Here is a 24,615-nt window from a genome sequence, read left to right as displayed (position 1 = left end):
TCAGGGATCTGTGGACATGTACCCCCAGATCCCTCTGCTCCTCCACACTTCCAAGTATCCTGCCATTTACTTTGTACTCTGCCTTGGAGTTTATCCTTCCAAAGTGTACCATCTCACACTTCTTTGGGTTGAACTCCATCTGCAACTTCTCAGCCCACTGCTGCATCATATCAATGTCTCTCTGCAATCTTTGACTATCCTCAACACCACCAACCTTTGTGTCATCTGCAAACTTGCCAACCCACTCTTCTACCCCCACATCCAGGTCGTTAATAAAAATATGAGAAGTAGAGGCCCCAGAACCAACCCATGTGGGACACCACTGGTCACAACCCTCCAATCCAAATGTACTCCCTCCACCATGACCCTCTGCTTTCTGCAGGCGCCAATTCTGAATCCACCTGGCCAAACTTCCCTGGATCCCATGCCTTCTGACTTTCTGAATAAACCTACCATGTGGTACCTGGTCAAATGCCTTACTAAAATCCATGTAGATCACATCCACTGCACTACCCTCATCTATATGCCTGGTCATCTCCTCAAAGAACTCTTATCAGGCTTGTTAGACATGATCTGTCCTTCACAAAGCCATGCTGACTGTCCCTGATCAGACAAAGATTCTCTAAATGCCCACAGATCTTATCTCTAAGAATCTTTTCCAACAGCTTTCCCACCACAGACGTAAGGCTCACGTGTCTATAATTACCCGGACTATCCCTACTACCTTTTTTGAACAAGGGGACAACATTCATCTCCCTCCAATCCTCCGGTACCATTCCCGTGGACAACGGGGACATAAAGATCCTAGCCAGAGGCTCAGTAATCTCTTCCCTTGCCTCGTGGAGCAGCCTGGAGAATATTCCATCAGGGCCTGGGGAGTTATCCATCATAATGTATTTTAACAACTCCAACACCTCTTCTCCCTTAATATCAACATGCTCCAGAACATCAACCTCACACATATTGTCCTCACCGTCATCAAGTGCCCTCTCTTTGGTGAATACCGTAGAAAAGTATTCATTGAGGACCTTGCTCACTTCCACAGCCTCCAGGCACATCTTCCCACCTTTATCTCTAATCGGTCCTATCTTCACTCCTGTCAACCTTTTGTTCTTCACGTAATTGAAGAATGTCATTGGGGTTTTCCATTACCCTACTCACCAAGGCTTTCTCATGCCCCCTTCTTGCTCTCCTCAGCCCCTTCTTAAGCTCCTTTCTTGCTACCCTATATTCCTCAATAGAGTCATCTGATCCTTGCTTCCTAAACATCACGAATGTTACCTTCTTCCATCTGACTAGATTCTCCACCTCACTTGTCACCCATGGTTCCTTCACCCTACCATTCTTTATCTTCCTTACTGGGACAAATTTATTCCTAACATCCTGCAAGAGATCCCTAAACATCGACCACATGTCCATAGTACATTTCCCTGCAAAAACATCATCCCAATTCACACCTGCAAGTTCTAGCCTTATAGCCTCATAATTTGCCCTTCCCCAATTAAAAATTTTCCTGTCCTCTCTGATTCTATCCTTTTCCATGATAATGTTAAAGGCCAGAAAGCGGTTGTCACTGTCCCCCAGATGTTCACCCACTGAGAGATCTGTGACCTGACCCGGTTTGTTACCTAATACTACATCTAGTACGGCATTCCCCCTAGTCGGCCTGTCAACATACTGTGACAGGAATCCATCCTGGATGCACTTAACCAACTCTGCCCCCTCTAAACCATTAGAACTAATCAGGTGCCAATCAATATTAGGGAAGTTAAAGTCACCCATGATATCAACCCTATTATTATTGCACCTTTCCAAAATCTGCCTCCCAATCTGCTCCTCGGAATGTCTGCTGCTACCAGGGGGCCTACAGAATACTCCCAATAGGGCAACTGCTCCTTTCCTGTTCCTTACTTCTACCCATACTGACTCAAAAGAGAATCCTGCTACATTACCCACCCTTTCTGTAGCTGTAATAACATCCCTGACCAGTAATGCCACCCCTCCTCCCCTTTCCCCCCCATCTCTATCCCTTTTAAAGCACTGAAATCCAGGAATATTGAGAATCCATTCCTGCCCTGGTGCCAGCCAAGTCTCTGTAATGGCCACTACATCATAATTCCATGTATGTATCCAAGCTCTTAGTTCATCACCTTTGTTCCTGATGCCTCTTGCATTCAAGTACATGCACTTTAGCCCTTCTACTTTACTACCTTTTCACCCTTTATTCTGTTTCTCTTTCCTCAAAGCCTCTTTATATGTTAGATCTGGCTTTATTCCATGCACTATACTTGCAGCTCTCACATGACCTTTATCCTCCTGCACCTCACTATCTGCTCTAACACTCTGGTTCCCCTCCACCTGCAAATCTAGTTTAAACCCCTCCCCCCCTCCACCCGAGCAGCACTAGCAAACCTTCCTGCAAGGATGTTAGTCCCCCTCCAGTTCAGGTGCAACCCGTCCCGTCGAAACAGGTCCCACCTTCCCTGGAACAAGGCCCAATTGTCCAGAAATATGAAGCCCTCCTTCCTGCACCAACTCCTTAGCCACGTATTTAGCTGTATTATCTTCCTATTTCTAGCCTCATTAGCTCATGGCACGGGTGATTAGATGCTCCTAATCAGCTGATGACGCAAATTATCAAATCTACACAAACCTTTCTATTAAAACAGTAATCTATTAAAACAGATCTTTTCTTATAAGGTTCTGTCTGACACTTACTTGCAAGGCCTTTGACAATATCCACTGCATATTGGCTTAGATCAAGGTTTACTGAAGATAATAGGTAGGAGATAGCTGAAAAGAACAAAGTCAGAAAGTGATTGCCTCTCATCCTTCCAAGCAAAAGGAAATTTAACATTAAGAAAACGTGTGTAACAGTAGAAATAAAGAAAGAAGCACTTTCAAAAAATATTGTACCCATCCTTAATGCTTTACAGTTAACAGTGCCGTCATCATCAGCACTGCAGCATCCCCATTTCTGTAGCAGTCTTTTTAGGAAATGCACCAAAGTGTCCCCATGGGAAGGACTTAATCTCACAACTTTTGAGTGCAGCCAAGAGTCAAAGCCTACAAGGATTCTGCAACTGTATTAAAAATACTATTAACAAAAAGATCGCAATTTGACGCATGATCTACAAGTCATAATGTCGTAGCAAATTATTACAAGGTTTAGTGCTTCAAGTCTATAGGATTGATTTTGGGTCGAGTGAAGATCACCGAAAGTTGTAATAACTTTATAGTTCCCTTTTATAGAACTATACATGCAAACATAATCAGGATCAGCAATAATATTCAATATGGTTTAACAGTTTGATGATAGCACTGCCCAGCTTCGTAAAAGAAACAAACTAGTGCTATGCATCAGCGGTCTGAATGCACCCAGGGAGCAAATTGCAACTTGACTAGAAAATGTGAAACAAAGTACGATGCCTCAGCTCTTTGAGCCAGTAGGCACTTTACTTACTCTCAATTACATTTTCAGGGCTGCGCAGAATAGATTTATGCACCATAGGGAGCAAGGTGTCCTTAAACTCTTGATGGGACACATGGCGAAGTAGAGGCTGACAGCGTTCCTGCAAAACAGAGCCACCATAGTCTGAACAGCCAGTTCTGTCTGCACTAAATTATTCCGTGTAAGCAATTTCTTCATACTCTACATGGCTGCATTGAAACCACAAAAAGCCTACTAAAGTTCTCAAATAAGTTAAAATAATTAATTCACCCCTATTAATTAAATATGTTAGTAATCACAATGACATTGAACTATGAAGTTTGAGATGCTAATTTAACTGAAGAAACTCTGGTCATTTTATTCAGCCTTTTTTGGATGCTATCAAATTTTGAATGTTACCAAATCTTTCCTCACCAGTAGGTATTTTGGAGGTTTTATCTTGCTCAAGAGAACCGTCTTCACATAGAGCTCCAAAATGTTACTCTGCAACACAATCAAAAAAATTCTTGAGACCATTTTTTTCCCAGGAGAATCTGATCAGCACATTTGACTGCATCACTGGAAAACATCTTCAAATGATGAACATTTGTCACTTCTGCACTGCCTTATTATTAAGTTCAGGAATCTCTTAAGACACTGCAAAACAGCTTTGAAAGTATAGTCTTCCAGAAGGGTACAAAAGAGATCTTCTAGACCTATACTGCTGTAGAAAGGCTATAGTCATGTTGTGCAACATGGCTTGTATTCCTTTAAAGGGTGAAGCATCATTTTACTGAGAGTTGCAAACTGAAAAAAAGTTAGGAGGAATAAGCTTCAAATTAGAGTCAAACTAGTCAGAAATGAAAACAAGTAGAAATATTCATAAAAAAAGATTAGTGAAATTTGCAAACCCTCTCCCAAAAAATTGTTAAGGCCAAGTGCAGCAGGCAAGATCAATAACTCCATGATAGGTACAGGTATTAACAATTTATAAAATCAAGCTGGTACCATTAATAAACAGGTAGCAATGATTTAACAATTCAGTGGCATTTTAAGCCCAATTTCCCTTGCTCCTATACACAGCTTAAGAATAAGGGGTAGGCCATTTAGAACAGAGATGCGGAAAAACTTTTTCACCCAGAGAGTGGTGGGTATGTGGAATGCTCTGCCCCAGAAGGCAGTGGAGGCCAAGTCTCTGGATGCATTCAAGAGAGAGTTAGATAGAGCTCTTATAGATAGCGGGGTCAAGGGATATGGGGAGAGGACAGGAACGGGGTACTGATTGTGTATGATCAGCCATGATCACAGTGAATGGTGGTGCTGGCTAGAAGGGCCGAGTCGCCTACTCCTGCACCTACTGTCTATTGTCTATTATAAGTCATAGCTGAAGATAACCTTTCAAATCTCATTTTGCCCAGTCTTCACTGTTGAGGGAGTTTCTAAAATAGAATTAGTTTTTCCATAAAATCACTCAAGACTGTAAGACAGAAAGACCATTTTCACTACACAAGCTATTTGATTTAATTCCATTTCATCCACTTACTTTTAATTCAAAGTCCTATAACTTTATTCAAGTGTTCTTGAAGTACCAGTGATAGCGGCTGCCAATGGACAATTTCTCTTAATTTGCTTGATTAAAACCTTAACCTTCTCTGTTCCAAGAACAACAGTCAGACCATAACTACGTCAAGAACTTAACATGATATCTGAAGTGTGACACAAGGAGCTGACATCTGTTGCCAAAGCAGTGATTTAAAGATCGGAAGTAATTCCTTGATTTCAAGGTCTAAAATTAAGGATCCCAAGTGATTTTGAACTTGCTCTCCCATCTACAGATTCTGAACAAACTCCAGATATGTCTGTCAAGACACTGACCCCTTTAAAATTACAACATTCTGTTACCTTGCCTCTTTTTAATTCATTCTTTTAAATTACATCTTCTTCACAGTTTCACCTTTCTCATGTTTCCTGTCTTAGCTATTTTCCTCATCACTGTTTCACATCACATGAAAATAATGAAGTTGACGTATATACCCAATGATGGCCAGAGCCCCGAGTCTCTCAGCTGGAGAAGGTGACGGCCAGACGTCTGCAAGTTCGAGACTCTTGGAGGCTGTCCTGTGGTTAGAGGACTGTGCATGTGTGTGTGGGAGGGAGGAACGGAGCTCGCTTTGCTGCTGTTTTGTTACTTTGTGGTCCATTTGGTTGTGTTCTGTGTTTTACTTTGCTGAGCACTGTGGGCATGTTGAATGGGCACTGGAACATGTGGCTACACGTCTGGGACACCCCCAGCATATCCTTGAGGGAGTTGTTAAGGCAAATGACACATTTCACTATGTTTCGATGTACATGTGATAAATAAATCTGAATTTTGAATCTTAGAACACAAGAAACAGGAGTAGGCCATCTGGCCTGTCGAGCCTGCTCCTACATTCAATTAGGTCATGGCTGATCTGGGCCTTGACTCATCGTCACCTACCTGTCTTTTCCCCATTACCATTAATTCCCCTAATATGAAAAAATCTATTCAACCTTGTGTTAAGAGTATATTTACTGAGGTAGCCTCCACTGCTTCATTGGAAAGGTATATATATATATTTTTAAATCTCTTCAGTAAGGCTAGGGTGAGCAAGCTGAGAGGAAGTAGCTCCTTAAAACTAAGGTGCAAAGTCAAGTACCCAATGTCGATAAGTCACATACCTTATATTTGTTGATGGTGGCAATGTCTTTTTGGTCCGTACAGTACTGAACCAGTAGTCCTAGCATTGCTAGATATAATGGGTTTGGTTCCAGACCCAGAATTGTTGTTAGATACTGCTGTACAAGTTCAGGATTCTGAAAGGCAGTGGATGATGAAGTAAAACACAAGACAATCAAAGCAGACCATCACCCACAAGTAGTATGACATTCAAGGGCGCACCAATGTATTATTCCTAATAAGACTGTGAGACATAAGAGAAGAATTAGACCACTCGGCCCATCGAGTTTGCTCTGACTTTCCACCATAGTTGATTTATTATCCCTCTCCATCACATTCTCCCACCTTCTCCTAACCTTTGATACCTTCACTAACCAAGCCTATCAACCTCCACCTTAAATATACCCAATGACTTGGCCTTCATAGCCATCTGTGGCAATAAATTCCAGATTCCCTACCCTCTGGCTGAAGAAATTACTCTTCATTTCTGTTCTGAAGGGATGTCCTATCCTGAGGCTATGGCCTCTGGTTCTAGATTCCCCCATTATAGGAAATATCATCTCCACATCCACTGTATCTCGGCCTTTCAACATTCATCTCAAGAACAGTTTCTGTACAAAGCCATGTTTCTTACATTATAAGTATTGCAAAACAGAGACACCCTGTGGCTGTTTGCAACAGAAAATCATTTCACTGCAACTTTCTAAGTGAGGCACTCAATCCCCACTGCTATAATGATAGCTTTAGATAAACAGAAGTAAAAGATGACAGAAACATTAACCTTCACCTTCAAATAAGCAAATCTGGTCAGCTTGGGCATACCAAGCAGAGATATGACATCTCAGCAATTGACATCCACAGAATAGCAGCACAGGTGAACAGCATTTAGCATAGCTGCTCCTGGATATTTAGTACCATACACTACAGAGCCAAATAAAAACCTATGCAGAACGTAGCACAAAAACAAGAAAATCTGCAGGTGCTGAAAATCCAAGCAACACACACAAAATGCTGGAGGAACTCCATCAGGCCTGATCTTGGCTCGAAACGTTAACTGTTTACTCTTTTCCCGTTGATGCTGCCCAGTCTGCTAAGTTCGTTCAGCATTTTGTGTGTGCTGCGTCACATGTCCTTTGTTGTTAATCTCCCCCCACACTTTCTCATCTCTTCTTCTAACCATCCAGAGGCAGCATTCTCTCTACAACTCCACCACCCTCCCACAACAACCACACTGCAACATCATCAGACGAGGAACATTCCCTGATTTCACAACACAGGGATTTATCTCCTCCTTACCTCTTTCCACAGGTGCCTGAACTTTTTCAGAACTCCATTCACTGTGTGCTTTTTCCCACCACCCAGGACTTGTGGTAAGAGCAGACACTGTACCTCCACCTGTTGGGAAGCACAGTACATGGTGATTAGACCAATCCAAATGTACTAACTGCAAAAGTAGAGATCTCACCATAAAAATCCCCATGAATTTCAAAACTTTGCTTCACAACACAGAATGTTTTTGTTCAGCATATTTCAAAATAAAATCTTTTCACATTTTGGGTACTTCAACTTGGAGAAAGTGACTGCAGATATTGGCAATCCAGAACAAAAATAGAGGATGTTGAGTAGATTGGGCGGTATTAGTGGAAAGAGAAAGAGTCAATATTTCAGGTAAAGGGTTCTCATCAAAATTGCAAAAGTGAGAAAACATGTATGTTCTAGGTTGTAATGGAGGAGAGAACACAGGGAACAACTGACCAAAGTTATCAACTTATTAACTTCTCTGGGATCTGTGATGAAAGACAAAAAAGGTTATTTAGCTGAAATTGATAACATTCAATACAAATTCCTGAGAGTTGCAACTTACTCAAGATTGGTATTGGTGTATTGTCACATGTACCAAAATACAGTTGAGGTAGTAAAAAGAAAACATAATGCAGACTATAGTGTTACAACTACAGAGAAAGTGTAGTACAAGTAAATAAAAGTACAAATAGGTACACTGAGAGATCAAGACCTTATCTTAAATGTATGAAAGGTATGTTCAAGAGTCTGATAACAGCAACATAAAAGCTGGCTTTGAGTCTGGTCCTATGCACTTCCAAGTTTTCTTATCTTCTGTCTGATTTGGGAGGAGAGTATAACCATTAAGTTAGCTGCTTTCCCAAGGCAGCCAGAAAGTGAGAGGAAATGAAGGAAGCTGGTTTGCTTGATGGACATGGCTGCCCTTGAAACTCTGGTACTGCTCCTCAACCTTACTTTTGGCATTGATGAATCACATTTCAGAAACTAGATGCAGAGAAATCAGTGGCAATAGCATGGAAAATTAAAGTGGCAAGTGATTGATAGCTCAGACTGAACGGAGCTATTCTATACTTGGTGATCAATTTCAACCAACTGTCTTTTCCTCCATAGACGTGAACAAACCTTTGCTTCCATTTGATTCTTTCTTGTCTCTCTCTAATCTCTGTCTTTAATTGTGGAGTTTGCCATTGTGAAAACTCCAGCACCACCCAAAAGATGAAGTGAACATAATGATAAATTACTATATCCTATTTCAACTTATTCAGGGTTAGCTATTTTGTTACAAGCCAAGGCACCACACTCTCTTAACCTCTATTTCTACTATGAAGTCCTTTACGTGTTAAACCCAATCCATTCCACGTCCCAGTCACTACGCAGAAACAGCACTCATTTCTACTTTGCATCTACTCACCATCTTTATCCACATCTCCATTGCTTGTTTCTCAGGTGCTGTATAGGCTGCCTTGACCAGCAATAGTGTCCAATTGAGAGCAAGGGATGCTGCTGACGCATTGCTCTTGCTGTGATAGAGAGAGGGTTCAGGAGTCAATGACTTTAACTTTTCCATCATCACAATTGCTCAATAGTCCTAACTCCACATATACATACATACACGTAGGATCACATCCTTGTTATTTCAAATTCTCTGACTTGCCACTTTGGGTCACTTGACAGATAAAGTTCCTGTTGCCTCCAGTCTGGGAACTCAGCAATAGAGTAATTAAACTGGGAAATAGTACCAGGTTCCATCACCCAAAGACATCAGGTAATTTCCAGTTTCAGTAAAATATGCCAAAGGACCCAAAGAAAGTGTAACCAGAAACAACTGGCCTTTATAGTCCAGCATGCACAAGTACGCTGTCATGATTCCCCTTTTCTTCCTTGCTCTAGTGTCATTCTCCACCCTACATAGCTCTGACCAACTACATAGATGAATCTCCTTTGAAAATGTACGTAAGCTCTACTTTTACTCCATTGTAATGAGGCCTAACACAAATCTGAAGAATGTACTCCAGCCTCCTCTGCAGTTTATTCAATATTGAATTCAATAATTTCAGATAATATGCTTTCCCCATCTGTATCAAAACTGGCCAGTTCTGTCATAACTCAGATTCTTCACAAACACTTGGATTTCTGTATTTGTAAATGTCTTGAACTACATTTCAAAGCTCGTGTATCCAGTTGTCTTCTCTCCTGCTAATTGCCTTTATCAACCTAGGATTCATCAGCATCATATCACCACAAAAATCACAATCAGAAACATTCCCTTTCTCCTATCCTTCTATCACTAACCCTTACTGCAACTTCAAACTGACTTAATTCCTCTCTTACCCTGTTCTGAAAAAGGACCTGACGCCCAACCTGCTCAGTATTTCCAGTACTAAGGACAACATAGCTTGTCAGAAATCATGTTTCATGCAAGGGCACATATTGAAAGCAATTTAATTTTGTGGAACATGTATCCGCTGACCAAATTTCCTGATACGCTCCTGTCATTCATACAACTAGTTATGGACTTATTCAGTGGCAATTAAGGATATTTCATCAATAGTGTCAGTTTCTGTCTCTGTCAGACCCTGACTTGATGAATACATAAACCCTTCAATAATTAAAATAAGCCCTATATGGCTTTATCAGTCCACTTTAAATGCATATGACATTGTCAATTGAGTATTAGATTGAACAGATCACTATCTGAGATAAGTGTGGATGGTACTGGTGTGCAGTCTCTTTAATATGGCTCATTTACCATACAACTGTGTAGTTTCTATAACGGCTTGCTTTGTGTAAATTACTGGTACACAGTTTATGCATCATTTGACTAAGTTTACAACATAGAAGTTCAGTTTCTGCATCTTGATCTAGTTTAAAATGTGAGAACGCAGTGGTCAAATTGGCAAAGTAGTTTTTGTATCAATTGCCCCAGAGTACAGTATAAGAGTGCAGTTTCTAACATGTATGCAGAATGGATGCACAGTTCTTCTATCACAAAACTCCCACTTTACTTAGATCAATGTATGGTAAGGATACATTGTTCCTGTTCACTTGAATTTGTGAAGTGTATACGTGCAGTTCTGCTATACACAAGTCCATACAACATGGATACACAGTTTACAGTTCACATAGGTGTCAGCTGCAGCCTCGCAGAAGAGGTGTCCTGCAAGTAACTGTCAGTAAAATGTTTTGGTGAACACAAGCCATTGCATTTCCATCAACATAAATGTGCCACACTCCACATTCAGTGTCTTCAACCTGTGCTGTGTACCTGGGACAGCCATTCTTGCAGGTGATTCCTGTTGACTGCAAACACTGCACTAAGTGTTTTGTCGTTGCCTCAGGATGTCTTTCAACCAGCTGCTGAATAACTGCCCGAAGAGCTCGCTGGGACGTTGCATCCCTGCCAAATGACAACAGATCTTTTGTTTAATACATTAGTACTTCACCTCACTTCAAATGTTTAAACAGCTCATTGAGATGCAAGATTTGTACTTGTACAGGAGAGTCCTCAGCAGCAGCCAGGTTTGAGAAATATAAAGTTTCAGTAAATACATAACTGGTCTCTGCTATATTCTACACCTTCCCAAATTACATTCCTGGGCCCCACGTTATTTGATGCTGCTAATGGTTCTCTTCCCTAAGCATATGCACCAATTCCCCAATTAAAAATATGCTTAGCATCACCCCTCTTCAAATAAAACCTAAACTCTGTCCTTGCAAACTACGATTTTTTAAACAACTCCCTCTTTAAAAATGCTGTCTCCCAAATTCTCGACAGTCTTTCCCATTGTTCATTCATGTAATGAAACAACTCTCACCAAACTCACAAATGGCATTTGTTCTGATTGTGACCCACCTTCACATTTCTCAAACAAACTGTCTTCTTATTACATTATCTTCTTATCACACATCATCCTGCATCATCGACAGAAGAGGAAGAGGAAATGCTGTTGCATTGTTCCATTCAAAAGTGAAGAATCATAGCCAGATAATCATCTTACCTTGCCTCGGTACAATTCACTTGGCACACTTTGCACCTATTTCCCTCACTATTACATCCCTTTGTGATACTGAGAAAAACCTCAAGTATCACAAACATTCAAGAAATTCAGAATATAGCTCACTAATACCTCTCTTGATCTCTTCACTTTCTTAGTGACTAACAATGCTCCTCTGACATCAAATAAAGGATGGGATGCCATTGTTTCACCACTGAATCAAACATCAATTTAACACATTCTTATGCAGAAGTGGTCTGCTTGCCATCTCAGCGTGCTTGAAAAAGTGTTTTTAAGGAGATTGGGTGGTTCATGATCACTCAGTAGACCAAACGGCCTGATCCCATGCTATGTTGCTCTGTGACTCTACAGCTCATAACCACATCCACTGCAAGATGAACTACACTCAACTCTGTAACAGTCAGGCTTATTCCTTGACGCAGATCATCTGCTGCTGAAGCCTTCATCAATGTCTTGTTTATCTCAGAGCTTCATAATTCCAATGCTCTTCAACCAGAGCTTTCACAAATCCACAGAAACTTGTGCTTATACAAACTTCTTATCATATTTTATCCAATCCAGCCATCACCCAAGATTGTACACATTTGTTTTAGTAAGAATGAAATCCTAATTCTTATTCTCAAAACTTTTTCTGAACTTACCTCTCCCCAACTTCAAACCCTACCACAAACTCTTAAAATCTCTGTGCTCCAAGCATGGCATTATGGCAGGGATAAAAACCAATCAGCCATCAAGTGTATGCCAGCTCTATATGGACACTCCAGCCATACCCATTCCTTGATTCTTTCAGCAAAGCATCAATGAAATAGTGCAACTGCCTATTTCCAACTTTTAAAACAATGGCTTCTGTACTTGAAGAATCTCTCTAAAATCTCTCTCTGTGGTCAAGCTTTAGATCACCAATCCTTATATCCCTAAGTGTAGCTCACTGAGTAAAAAAACATTTTTACAAGGTCAAACGATATTTTGCTACTTTGAGTGTACTATATAAATGTACGATCTCTTTCAGTCATGCATTGACCTAAGTAAGATGTTCCACAGATCGCATTTGCCATTAGCTAGATTTGATCTTACAAATTCCAGCTTGAGAAGTTTTTTGTGGTAAGTTGCACAAAGTTCAATTGGTAACAAAATGACGAATATAAAGCAGCTGAAACCTAAAGGAACAGGAAAGGCAATTCTGCAAAACGTGAGCCTCAACCAGACCAAAGGATTATAAAATTAACAATGCAACCAAGAAGAAAGCGTAAACTGAAGTGAAATAAAAAGAGAATATGCCTAAAAAACTCTAGCCAGGCAATACCTGTGGAGTTTCATAATGATAACCTTTTACCTTAATTGAGGAACTTCAGAGAAAACAAGTTTTTAAATTATGCTTGGAATGGAAGTAGGGGGTGAAGGAAATTAAAAGATAAAAAGGAATCACCATCATATGAACCTGCTAAGTAAGCTTGCCCAACGATACAAAAAAATCAGCTGGGTTCTAGATAGTGAGAAATTTGCCAAGGGATATAGATATAGATTATTTGGAAATTTGGGCAAAAAGAGGGCTGATAGATGCAAAGTGTTTCATTTTAGGAAGTCAAATGCACTGCAAAAGGAAGGATGTGATGGCTTTGGAGAGGGTACAGAAGACTTTCATCAGAATGTCGCTGTATTGGAAAGTATTAGTTGCAAGAAGAGGATAAACAGACTTGGGATTTTTTTCTGTCTGGAGTGTCACAGTTCAGGGTCAACCTGAGCATGAAGTAAATAAAACTATGACATGCATAGATATAGCAGAGTCAGAGTTACTTCCTCCTGGGTGAAAAAGTAAAAAATATTGTAGGACATGATTTTAAATGGGGTGGGAGGGGAGCTTAAAGAACACACACTCACTTACTCTTACTTGCTTGGAACTTGCTACTGGGAAAGTAGCAGAAGCAATTTCAACAGCAATGTTCAGGAAGCATTTACACAGACACATGAACTGGAAGGGAATGCAGGGATATAGATTAGATGCAGGCAAATTGGTTAGATGTCTGCATTGTGAACAGTACAGACATGGTGGGATGAATGGCCTTTTCCAGACTGCAGCTTGTTTTCCCCCAAAAGATTTCACAATACATAGGAGCAGAATTAGGCCACTTGGCCCATCGAGACTGCTCCACCACTCTGCCATAGTTGATTCACTATCCCTCTCAAAGCCATTCTCATGCCTTCTCCCTATAGCCTTTGACTAACCTCTGCTTAAAATATATTCAATAACTTGGCCTCCATAGCCATTCTGTAGCAATAAATTCCCAGATTTACCACCTTCTAGCTAAAGAAATTCCTCCCCATCTTCATTCTAAATCTATTCCGAGGCTGTGCTCTCTCTGGTCCAAGATTCACCCACTATAGAAAACATCCTCTCCACATCCACTCTGTCTAGTTCTTTCAATATCCCCCCCCCCCCCCCCGCACTCATTCTTCTAAACTCCAATGAGTACAGGCCCAGAGCCATCAAACGCTCCTCATAACCATTCTCCTCAACCTTCTCTGGCCCACTCTCCAATGCCAGCACAGCTTTTCTTAGATAAGAGGACAATGCTCACAATATTCTAACCAATGCCTTATAAAGCCTCAGGATCACATCCTTCCTCTTGTATTCTAGTTCTCTTGAAATGAACACTAACATTACATTTGCCTTCCTTACCTCTGAATCAACCTGCAAGTTAACCTTTTAGGGATCCTGCACAAGAATTTCCAAGTCCCTCTGCATCTCTGATTTTTGAATTTTCTCCTGATAAAAAAATAATCTATGGCTTCATTCCTTCTACCAAAGTGCATGACCATACATTTCCCTACACTATATTCCATCTGCCACTTCTTTGCCCAATCTGTCCATATCTTTCTGCAAACTCCATACTTCAACACTACCTGCCCCTCCACTGTGTTTTGTCTGCAAACTTGGCTACAAAGCCATCAACTCTCATCAAGATTGTTGGCATATGTATAACATCAAAAGAAGCGGTCCCAATTTTCACCCCTGCAGAACACCACTTGTCACCGGTAGCCAACCAGTGTAAGCCCCCTTTATTCTGACTCTTTACCTCCTGCCCATCAGCTAATCTTCTATCCACTCTAGTATCTTTCCTGTAATACCATGGGCTCTTATCTTGTTAAGCAGCCTCATGTGGGGCCCCTCTTCAAAGGCCTTCTGAAAATCCAAGTAAACAACATCCACTAACTCTCCTTTATATATCCTTCCTGTTATTTTCTTAAAGAATTCCAAAAGATTTTTCAGGCAAGATTTCTCAAGGAAACTGCTGACTTTGGACTAACTTTATCATGTGCCTCCAAGTACCCCGAAACCTCATCCTTAGTAATGGACTCTTCCCAACCACTGAAGTTAGGCAAACTGGTCTATAATTTCCTGTCTTTTGCCTCCCTCTCTTCTTGAAGAGTGGAGTGACATTTGCAATTTTCCAGTCCTCTGGAACCATTCCAGAATCAAGTGATTCTTGGCAGATCATTACTAATGCCTCTACAATCTCTTCAGCCACCTCTTTCAGAACCCTGGAGCATATTCTATCTGGTCCAGGTGACTTATCTACTTTCAGATCTTTCTGTTTCTAAAGCATTTTCCCCCTAGTAATAGCAAATACACTCACTTCGGTCCGACACTCTCGAATTTCTGGCATACTGCTTGTGTCTTCCAGAGTGAAGACCGATGTAAAATACTTAAGTTCGTCTGTCATTTTTTCCCCCCACTACTACCTCTCCAGGGTCATTTTCCAGTGGTCCAATATCCACTCTCACCTTTCTTTTAGTCTCTATATATCTTTTAAAAACTTTTGGTATTCTCTTTGATATTTTTGGCGAGCTTGCTTATTATATGCTCTCTCTTTTGCTTTTATGCTGTCTTTGACTTTTCTTGTTACCCACAGTTACCTCGTCCCCCCTTTAGAATACTTTTTCATTGTTGTGATGTATCTATCCTGTGCCTTACAAACTGCCCCGAGAAACTACAACCATCGCTGTTCTGCTGTCATCCCCGTTCGTGTCCCCTTTCAATCAGCTTTGGCCAGCTCCTCTTGTTATGCCTCTGTAATTCCCGTTACTCAACTGTAGTACTGCACATCTGACTTTATCTTCTCCCTCTCAAACAACAGGATGAATTCTATCATATAATGATCATTGCCTCCCAGGTGTTCCTTCACCTTAAGCTCCCGGCTCATTACACAGCACCCAATCCAAAATAGCTGTTCCCCTGGTGGGCATAACCACAAGCTGCTCTAAAAAGCCATCTTGTAGGCATTCTACAAATTCCCTCTCTTACGATCCGCCACCAACTCAATTTTCCCAATCGAATTGCATATTGATATTCCCCATGATTATCATAACATTGCCTTTATTACATACATGCCTTTTCTATTTCCCATTGAATTTTCTATCCTACATCCTGGCTTCTGTTCATAAGTCTACATATAACTCTCATTAGGGTGTTTTTCCCCTTGCATTTTCTTAACTCTGCCCACAAGGATTCTACGTCTTCCAATTCTATGTCACCTCTTTCTAAGGATTTGATTTAATTTTTTACCAACAGAGCCACCCCACCTCCTCTACCTACCTGCCTGTCCTTTCAATACAAGGTGTACTCTTGTACTTTAAGCTCCCAACTATGATCTTCTTTCAGTTATGACTCAGTGATGCCTATAACTTCATACCTGTCAATCTCCAACTGCACTACAAGATCACCTATCTTATTCTGTATGTGTGTGCATTCAAATATAACAACTATAGTATTCAATACATTTTGATTTTGCCCTCACATTACACTTCACCTCACCCCACTGACTGCAATTTTGCCCTATTATCTGCCTGCCCATCCTCAGTCTCACACTGCAACTACTTGTATACCAACTATCCCGTTCTCAGTCCTATCACACCAGTTCCCATTCCCCTACCAACTTAGCTTGAACCCTCCCCAACAAATCTAGCAAACCTGCCCACAAGGATATTGGTCCCCCTTGGGTTCAGGTGTAACCCATCCTTCTTATAAATGTCAAGCCTTCCTCAGAAGAGATCCCACTGATCAACAAATTTGAAACTGCCCCTGCACTGTTTCCTCAGCCACTCATTCATCTGTACCAACATCCCATTCCTGACCTGACGTGGCCCTGGGAGCAATCCAGAGATTGAAGGTCCTGTTCTTTTCCCCAACTCCCCACCCTGTCAGAGTCCTCCATTCTATGAAAATAGGAGCCGAATGAAACGCATTTGTGGAAGTATAAGGCATACCTAGAGAAGTGCATATAAAAGATAAAAAGATTACCAGCAGTTCAAAAACAATGTCTACATACATGGTGGTCTCTTAAAAGCCATCTAGAGCAGGGGTTCCCAACCTGGGGTGTCCGCACCCCCAGGGGGTGCGAGATGGAATTTCAGGGGATGCGACAAACAGTGGCTTGTGTGCTTGAGTGACAAGTCACGAGTCATCACTCAGCCAGCTGTCAGTGTACCTTGAGAAGTGGTAGTAACGTTTGTCCCAAGCACACTCCAGTCTCCCGCAGCCCAAGTCAGCGTTGAGGATTCTCATCAGTGTTACCTGGGAGTTACACCTCAGAGTTGAGAAGTCTCATCAATTTACTGTTTACAATTTTTCCCGAATAAATTAGAATCTAATTGCTCAATTTATATTTGCACTTTATGCACTGAGTTAAAAGCTTATTTTTTTTAAGTTCAATTTCTTCACCCGCAGTATTGTATGTGGTTCAATAATTAGAAATTAGACTTCTTCATCTTCAAATGTGGTATTACTTTTGTAGGGGGTGCGAACATTAATCAATCATTTCCTAGGGGTGTGGGGCATAGAAAAGGTTGGGAACCACTGATCTAGAGTGACTTGGCATGTCACTCCATTCAAAGACAATTAGGGATGTACACACGTCAGCCTAGCTAGCAGTAACCAAACAGCAGTGTAGTGGTTAGGACAATGTTTTATAGTACCAGCGACCCGCTTTCAATTTCTGCGGCTGTCTGTAAGGAGTTTGTACATTCTCCCATGACTACGTGGGTTTCCTCTCACAGTTCAAAGACGTTGTTGGTTGGTAGGTTAATTGGGCATTGTAAATAGTCCAGTGATTAGGCTAGGGTTAAACTGGGGGGTTCTGGGTGGCACGGTTCAAAGGGCCAGAACAGCCAGAAGGGCCTGTTCTGTGCTGTGTCTCAATAAATAAAAAATAAGTAAAACTGAGCAATATTAAACCAGCAGAGATGATATAAACTCGTGGTTTACCAACACCCTCTGCCCTCCTCAGCATGGGCTAATATGAACCCTCCTAAGCTGCTCTTTCAACCCTCTCAGAAATGGCCTTATACGCTGCTCAGTAGTTACTGCAGTGAGTAGGAACGATCAATGACAGCAGTGATCAAATCTCCTAGACAGATACAAAAAAATACATTCAAGTTTGATGTAGAATGAGTGAACATGACAGGGAACACAAAGATAAGAATGGATACCTTCAAGCTGCTGCAAATGGATTGTAGAATTATGAAATGACCAACAGAAACAGTAACAACTAAAAATGTAATGTATCCGGATAAAATGTGAAACCAGTAATCTCATATTTAGGTACACACAGCTGCTGAATACATAAATTAAACTGGAACTAACCTATAACGATGAAGTGTTAAGCAGAAAAGTTTGCACAGGCCTTTAACAGCAGCGTCAGGCAGATCTGAAAGAACAAAATAAATCAACAATCTGCACCTGGTTTACACTCACCCCAATGGTTATGTCTTCATCTGTATTCATGATCCAAAAAGCTTTGACGATATACGGACCACTAGGAAGCATCATACTTGCTTCCTGCTACATTATAACAGCATTACAGACGTAAAATAGAAGATACGACTTTACAGCCCAGTACAGGGCCTTCAGCCCACGATGTTGAGCAAACATTTTAACCTGCTCTGAGATCAATCTAACCCTTCCTTCCTACATAGCCCTACATTTTTCAATTATCTACGTGCCTACCTAAGAGTTATTTAACCACCACCATCACTACCGGCAGGGCAATCCATGCACCCACCACTCTCTTTGTTAAGAACTTAACTTTAACAACCTCCTTTACGCTCCTCTGTCTCTCCCCAATGCACTCTAAATTGTTGCTCTGACTAACTCCACAGGAATGAGTGCACCAAACTGAACCCACACTAGTAGGTATCATCGCACTACATGGAGAAGAGCATCACTGACAGTGCTGCTGGTGCTCAGCTCCCCATGATTTGATAAGCAGCAGCTGCCTATGAGAGCTGCAGCCACTCAGCACTGAGAAGTGGGGGCTCGGGACCTGCACAGTAGATGTAGGACATTACTGGGAACTGAAACACCTACCCCCAAGTGCCCAAAGCTACCGTGCCTTTCAGCATTTTCATAACTACAATTCTAATTCAGGATCTACAATGTCTCTCCAACAAAACATGATTGCTTACTCCTGGAGAAGCATTTACCTACCTTTGTCGTTAACACAGCTCCCAAGATCAGAAAGTATCTGCTGTCTCTCTTTAACACTGGCTGTAGTCACTCTAGCAGCAAACCTCCTGAGAGTGTCTGAAACCTGAAAATTAATCAATATTATTTTCATTTTGTATTTCCCTAATCAAGTTATTTATCCCACAGCTATTGACAAAAAACCACTGGCTGGGCCACAGTCATTGGTTCATAATGGATATTATGAAATAATGAAAAGAACCAGATCTATCCCCACAGAAGAAGTGAACTCAAGGCACTGAAGTAGGCAAATGTGACTTGTACATCACTCTGTGGCACAGGAAGGATCATTCAACATGTGAAATAAGCTAACTGACCCTAGCAGAGGGTAGAAGACAAAACTGACCTAACCAAGATATTAAAAATGCCGAATTTGCACAAAGGATTTGCACTGACCACCATTGTGCCAACCTTCATATCTGATAGGTCAACAACTGTTACAGAGTTTACACATTTTAATTCCACGTCCCATTCCAATATGTCAATCCATGGCCTCCTCTACTGTCGAGATGAAGCCATACCCAGGTTGGAGGAACACCACCTTATGTTCTGTCAGGGTAGCCTCCAACCTGATGGCATGAACATTGATTTGTCTAACTTCTGTTAATGCCCCTCCTCCCCTTCTTACCCCATCCCTAATTTTTAATTTTTATTATTTTTTTCTCTCTCACAATAACTCCTTGCCTGTTCTCCATCTTCCTCTGGTGCTCCCTTCCCCCTTTCTTTCTTCCAAGGCCTTCCGTTCAATGATACTCCCTCTTCTCCAGCCTTATATCCCTTTTGTCAATCAACTTCCCAGCTCTTAGCTTCAACCCTTCCCCTCCTGTCTTCTCCTATCATTTTGGGTCTCCCCCTCCCCATCCCACTTTCAAATCTCTTACTCTCTTTTTTCCATTAGTCCTGACGAAGGGTCTCAACCCGAAATGTCGACTGCATTTCTTCCTATAGATGCTGCTTGGCCTGCTGCATTCTACCAGCATTTTGTGTGTGTTGTTACAATTTCAATAGTTTTGGTGAATGGGGATTCTTACCACCTGTGCCAATTGAAGCTGCAATTCTAGCAACGTTATTGCGAAAATACTTTGCAGATTACTGCAGCAGTGAAAGGTAACTCAAACAGCAGATCAGGAATACAAACCCTGACCGAAAGCACCCTGACAACCTCCTGCTTCATTATTGCACTGGCATGTCTCTTTAGCTCCCATGCACAATGAACGTGCCTCCAGTTGGCACGATTCAACAGCCTAAGGTGCCTCAGATTTCCTAATGGGAGCACTTTTCTACCTATGCCCCCCCCATGCCCAACTATCATATCCGCACCCATTCATTGACAACTACTTTAAAGCAGGCTGTTTGTGTTGTCCTGGTTTAGTTTAAGATTGCACCTACTGTACCATATGTTGAAAACTGTAAGAAATTTCAACATATTAGCAGGGAGATTTGTATTGAAAAAGACAACATTTAAGACAACCCATAATGAAAATTGTGTTAAGAAAATAAACATTTGTCAGATCTGTATGCCATTTGCTGATGAACTATGTCATTTTCTCCTCATTCACTATTAACAGCTTAACCTTTGCCTGTAAGGAAATAAAGAGCCTTCATCACATTGGCATCACCTCTAATCTTTCAAAATTAGGGTGCACAAAATATTCTAGCTAGGACCCAACAGTGAGGTATAAAGATTTAGACTAACTAGCTTGTTTTACTTTTCTTAAAAGTAAAGATCTCAAGTAATTGCCACATTTTGTAAACCTGAACTCCCCTTCCCTGCATCACTTTTAAAACCACATCATTTGGGTTATTACATTCCACCTACATTTTTCCCAGAATTCATTACTTCACATACATTATGTTGAATTTCATCTGCCTGTTTCCCATCTCAGTAGGCTGCCCTCTAAAAACTACTTCTATCCTCTATGCTCTTAATACTTTAACTGTACTTTAGTACACTGAATGTAGTCCTTGAAATTATGTCCTATAGACTCCTGTGTTTCTAGTGTTAATAGATACAGTTACTCCTTCACGATGATTGGTTAGAAACAATAAACTAAAATAATGGCACATTGAGCTGGTTGGACAATCTCTGGGGCATTCATTCAATTTCTAGTCATGCATTTACTGAAAGAAAGAAGGAATGGAAAATGATCAATTCAATCTCCATTAAAAAAGGCAATCTCATAACACCGAGGCACACAGTTGCAATTTCTACTCTACTCTGTAACTTAGGAAAGACACATTAGAAAGATATTTGTACATATTAAGCACATTCATTTTAAACCTCTTCAATGGTCTATTGCCTCCGTTCTTTGCTTTTTTCAAGTTTATTTTTCCTCTCAATGTTCCACCCTACATGAGTCTGAAGTCACAATGAGTAATATCAACTTGTATTTTTTTTTTGAAAAGACTTACTACGTGCACAGAATCTACTTGGAGGGAAAGAGGAATAGAAAAGCAAAAGGTGGTACAAATAAATGATTCAACCCAGATACTCAACTTTTCTTTCATTTGTCTGTGAATGAACGAAGTTACTAAACATTTACTGAAGAAAGTACAGCTGGACTCGTATCAGCAATTCTGGGCATCTTAACTTGGGAGAGGTAACACTGGCCTTCAAGGGAGTGCAGTGTGCATTTGCCAGAAATACCTGGACTGCAAGAATTAAGAGCTAATAAACATGGCTACTCTTTTACTCCACAGTAAGGTCAAGAAGTGATTTGACTGAAATCTTAAAGATAGTATAAATAGGACAGCCCGCTTATAGAATTGACACCAGGTGGTTGCCTAAAAAATTAAACCCAGGGCTCTCAAGAACAAAGTTAGAACACACTGCTACATGCAGAGCTTGCCAAATTTGTAATTTTTTTCCCAACCAACAGCAATTGATGCCAATCCAATTGTTACATTTTTAAAATTAATATATTTAACTAGATTCTATTAGAAGAATATGAAGAAAATTAAGATAGTGCTAGGTCACAAATGCCTCATGATCTTTCCGCAGAGCGAAACGGTGTAAAAGGTCTAAATAACCTGCTCCTGTTTCAATGTCATCTGGAAAAGTGTTATTGCAACATAAACTAAATAAACCAACACTGCCAAAACTGTCTAACTTAAAATAAACAACCATAAGCCTGCACCAATAGCAACCATCAGGAATCTCAGACACTCCCAATAAATTGTATTTCTCCCTCCCCTTCTACAGAAATTGTTCTCTCAAAATAACCCAGTGAAAGATAATGAATTAAAGTTACTACTACATTATAACTGAAAGTATGCTAAGTCACAAGAACAAAAAATATTACCATTAAAAAAGCAGTAATTATACATATTTGAAAATGAATTATACAGATTTCCATATAACCATATAACAATTGGTTTCTATTGGTTTATAATTTCAGTTATTTCAACTGAAAATAACTCTTAAAACCCAGCCAACTAAGACTTTGTTGCGGCAACAAATAAGGACTACTGTCCAGCAACAGGAGGCTTCGGCAGATCAAAGACAAAAGTACCTCATTGAGTGCTGGGGTTTGGCCAAAAGATGTGCAGGTGGGGAGGGAGGGAAAGAGGAAAAATTCACAATCAATTCCTCATCTATTGCTGAAAACAGATATGTACATGTTAAGTAAGCCATGATCGACTTTCCACAGAATTGAGTAGCTTGCTGACATACAATTTTAACTAACCCACAATGAATAATCTTTTGGATATCAGGAAACTGGTGGCTCAGATCCCATTTCCAACAGGAGAAAGGGGAGACAACATGTCCTTCATTGCAGTAAGAAACCACAAAGATAAATCAATGTATTCCTGTGTTGTACCAGTCTCAAAGCTTCACACAGTCAACATACAGGGTACATCGACTGAAGTCTGACGATGAACATGGATTCACCAAATATACAAAAAGATCACTGCTTCTTATCTCTAACTTCACCTCAGTGCTAAGCTTCTCACCATTTCATTCACGGATGCTCATCTCTCATCCATGACCTGCCTTCATATTTTGTCTTTCCGTTATAATTTCCCTCCACTGTATCAATACTGTGTTTGAGTACGTCTATCTCCAAAGTAACTATCATACATTTCCTTCCCATCATCCGTCCACTCCATCCTGTTCCCTGCCTCTCTACGAAGTTACGAGACTCCGATCTCCTGTCAGCCTTTCTCTTCAAAGTGTCCCCTCACTCTCGAGGGCTTGTGTCGAGTTTTTTTCCGCCGTCCATCCCTCGAGTTCTGCTCGTTCCTCCAACTCCACCTCCCGCTCACACCCATTCCCCAGTCGTGGATGAGTCTAGCCCTTTCTCCCGCCCCGGCCGTATATTCTGGGACTGTGTCTATCCGTCTCTCGATCACTATACTAACTCAGTCCTTCATCGTGCACCAGACAGACCACGGCTCCGAGGAGAATCAGTTAAACTTTAAAACTGCCAGCACAGACCTGCGTGTCCGTCGCCATTTCCCACTACACGCCGGAAGAGAAAGAATAATCACTTCCGGGTTACGTATGCCGGCCTGGAACCGGGAGGCGGGACTGTTGCTGGGACTGGTGGTTGCCAAGCAATGGCCCAGCTCTTCTCCATCAACTACAACATGCTGGAGGAACTCAGCAGGTCGGGCAGCATCTGTGGAAACGAGTCGTCAACGTTTCGGGCCGAGACCCTTTGTCAGGACTGAAGGAGGAGGGGGCAGGGGCCCTATAAAGAAGGTGGGGGGAGGGTGGGAAGAGAAGGCTGGTAGGTGACAGGTGAAAAACCAGTAAGGGGAAAGAAAGATCAAGCGGTGAGGGAGGGGATAGACAGGAAAGGTGAAGAAGGAATGTAAGGGGAAAGCGCTGTATAGTATAAGAAGGCAGAGTCATGAGAGAGGTGGTAGGCAGCTGGAGGAGGAGGCAGAGTGAAACTGGGATGGGTGAAGGGAGAGGGAGGGAATTACCAAAGTTGGAGAATTCGATGTTCATACCAGGGGGCTGGAGACTACCCAGACGGTATATGAGGTGTTGCTCCACCAACCTGAGTTTGGCCTCATCATGGCAGTAGAGGAGGCCATGTATGGACATATCTGAATGGGAATGAGAGGCAGAGTTGAAGTGGGTTGCAACCAGGAGATCCTGTCTGTTGTGGTGGACGGAGCGGAGGTGCTTGACGAAGCTGTCCCCCAATCTGCGTCGGGTCTCGCCGATGTAGAGGAGGCCGGACCGAGAGCACTGGATGCAATAGATGACCCCAGCAGACTCACAAGTGAGGTGTTGCCTCACCTGGAAGGACTGTTTGGGGCCCTGAATGGTAAGAGAGGAGGTGTAGGGACAGGTATAGCACTTACGCTTGCAGGGATAAGTGCCAGGTGGGAGATCTGTGGGGAGGGACATGTGGACCAGGGAGTCGCGGAGGGATCGATCCCTGCAGAAAGCAGAGAGGGATAGAGAGGGAAAGATGTGCTTAGTGGTGGGGTCCTTTTGAAGGTGGTGAAAGTTGCGGAGGATAATGTGCTGGATCCGGAGGCTGGTGGGGTGGTAGGTGAGGACAAGGGGAACTCGGTCCCTGTTGTGGTGACAGGAGGATGGGGTGAGAGCCAAATTGCGGGAGATGGAGGAGATGCGGGTGAGGGCATCATTGATGATGGCAGAAGGGAAACCTCAATCCTTAAATAAAGA

The 24,615-nt window shown here is 41.6% G+C and overlaps 1 protein-coding gene across 1 annotated transcript in view; it reads right to left on the bottom strand.

Moving 5' to 3' along the window:
* The window catches only part of gcn1 (GCN1 activator of EIF2AK4), a 187,807-nt gene extending 164,360 nt beyond the window's left edge, over window positions 1–23,447 (bottom strand). The window contains exons 1-10 of the mRNA XM_073055683.1: window positions 23,404–23,447; window positions 18,930–19,032; window positions 18,087–18,150; window positions 10,696–10,827; window positions 8,842–8,950; window positions 7,425–7,523; window positions 6,131–6,265; window positions 3,866–3,934; window positions 3,464–3,572; window positions 2,719–2,793 (exon numbers count right to left, since the gene is read on the bottom strand). Of these exons, the coding sequence (XP_072911784.1) occupies window positions 2,719–2,793; window positions 3,464–3,572; window positions 3,866–3,934; window positions 6,131–6,265; window positions 7,425–7,523; window positions 8,842–8,950; window positions 10,696–10,827; window positions 18,087–18,150; window positions 18,930–19,032; window positions 23,404–23,421 (913 nt within the window). The 5' untranslated portion in view covers window positions 23,422–23,447. The remainder of the gene's footprint in view (window positions 1–2,718; window positions 2,794–3,463; window positions 3,573–3,865; window positions 3,935–6,130; window positions 6,266–7,424; window positions 7,524–8,841; window positions 8,951–10,695; window positions 10,828–18,086; window positions 18,151–18,929; window positions 19,033–23,403) is intronic.
* Between the last annotated feature and the right edge of the window lie 1,168 nt (window positions 23,448–24,615).

This window comes from Hemitrygon akajei, chromosome 9 (genome assembly GCF_048418815.1).
Source record: "Hemitrygon akajei chromosome 9, sHemAka1.3, whole genome shotgun sequence".
In the NCBI taxonomy this organism is placed as follows: Eukaryota; Metazoa; Chordata; class Chondrichthyes; order Myliobatiformes; family Dasyatidae; genus Hemitrygon; species Hemitrygon akajei.
This window is presented reverse-complemented; position numbering and strand designations above follow the sequence as displayed.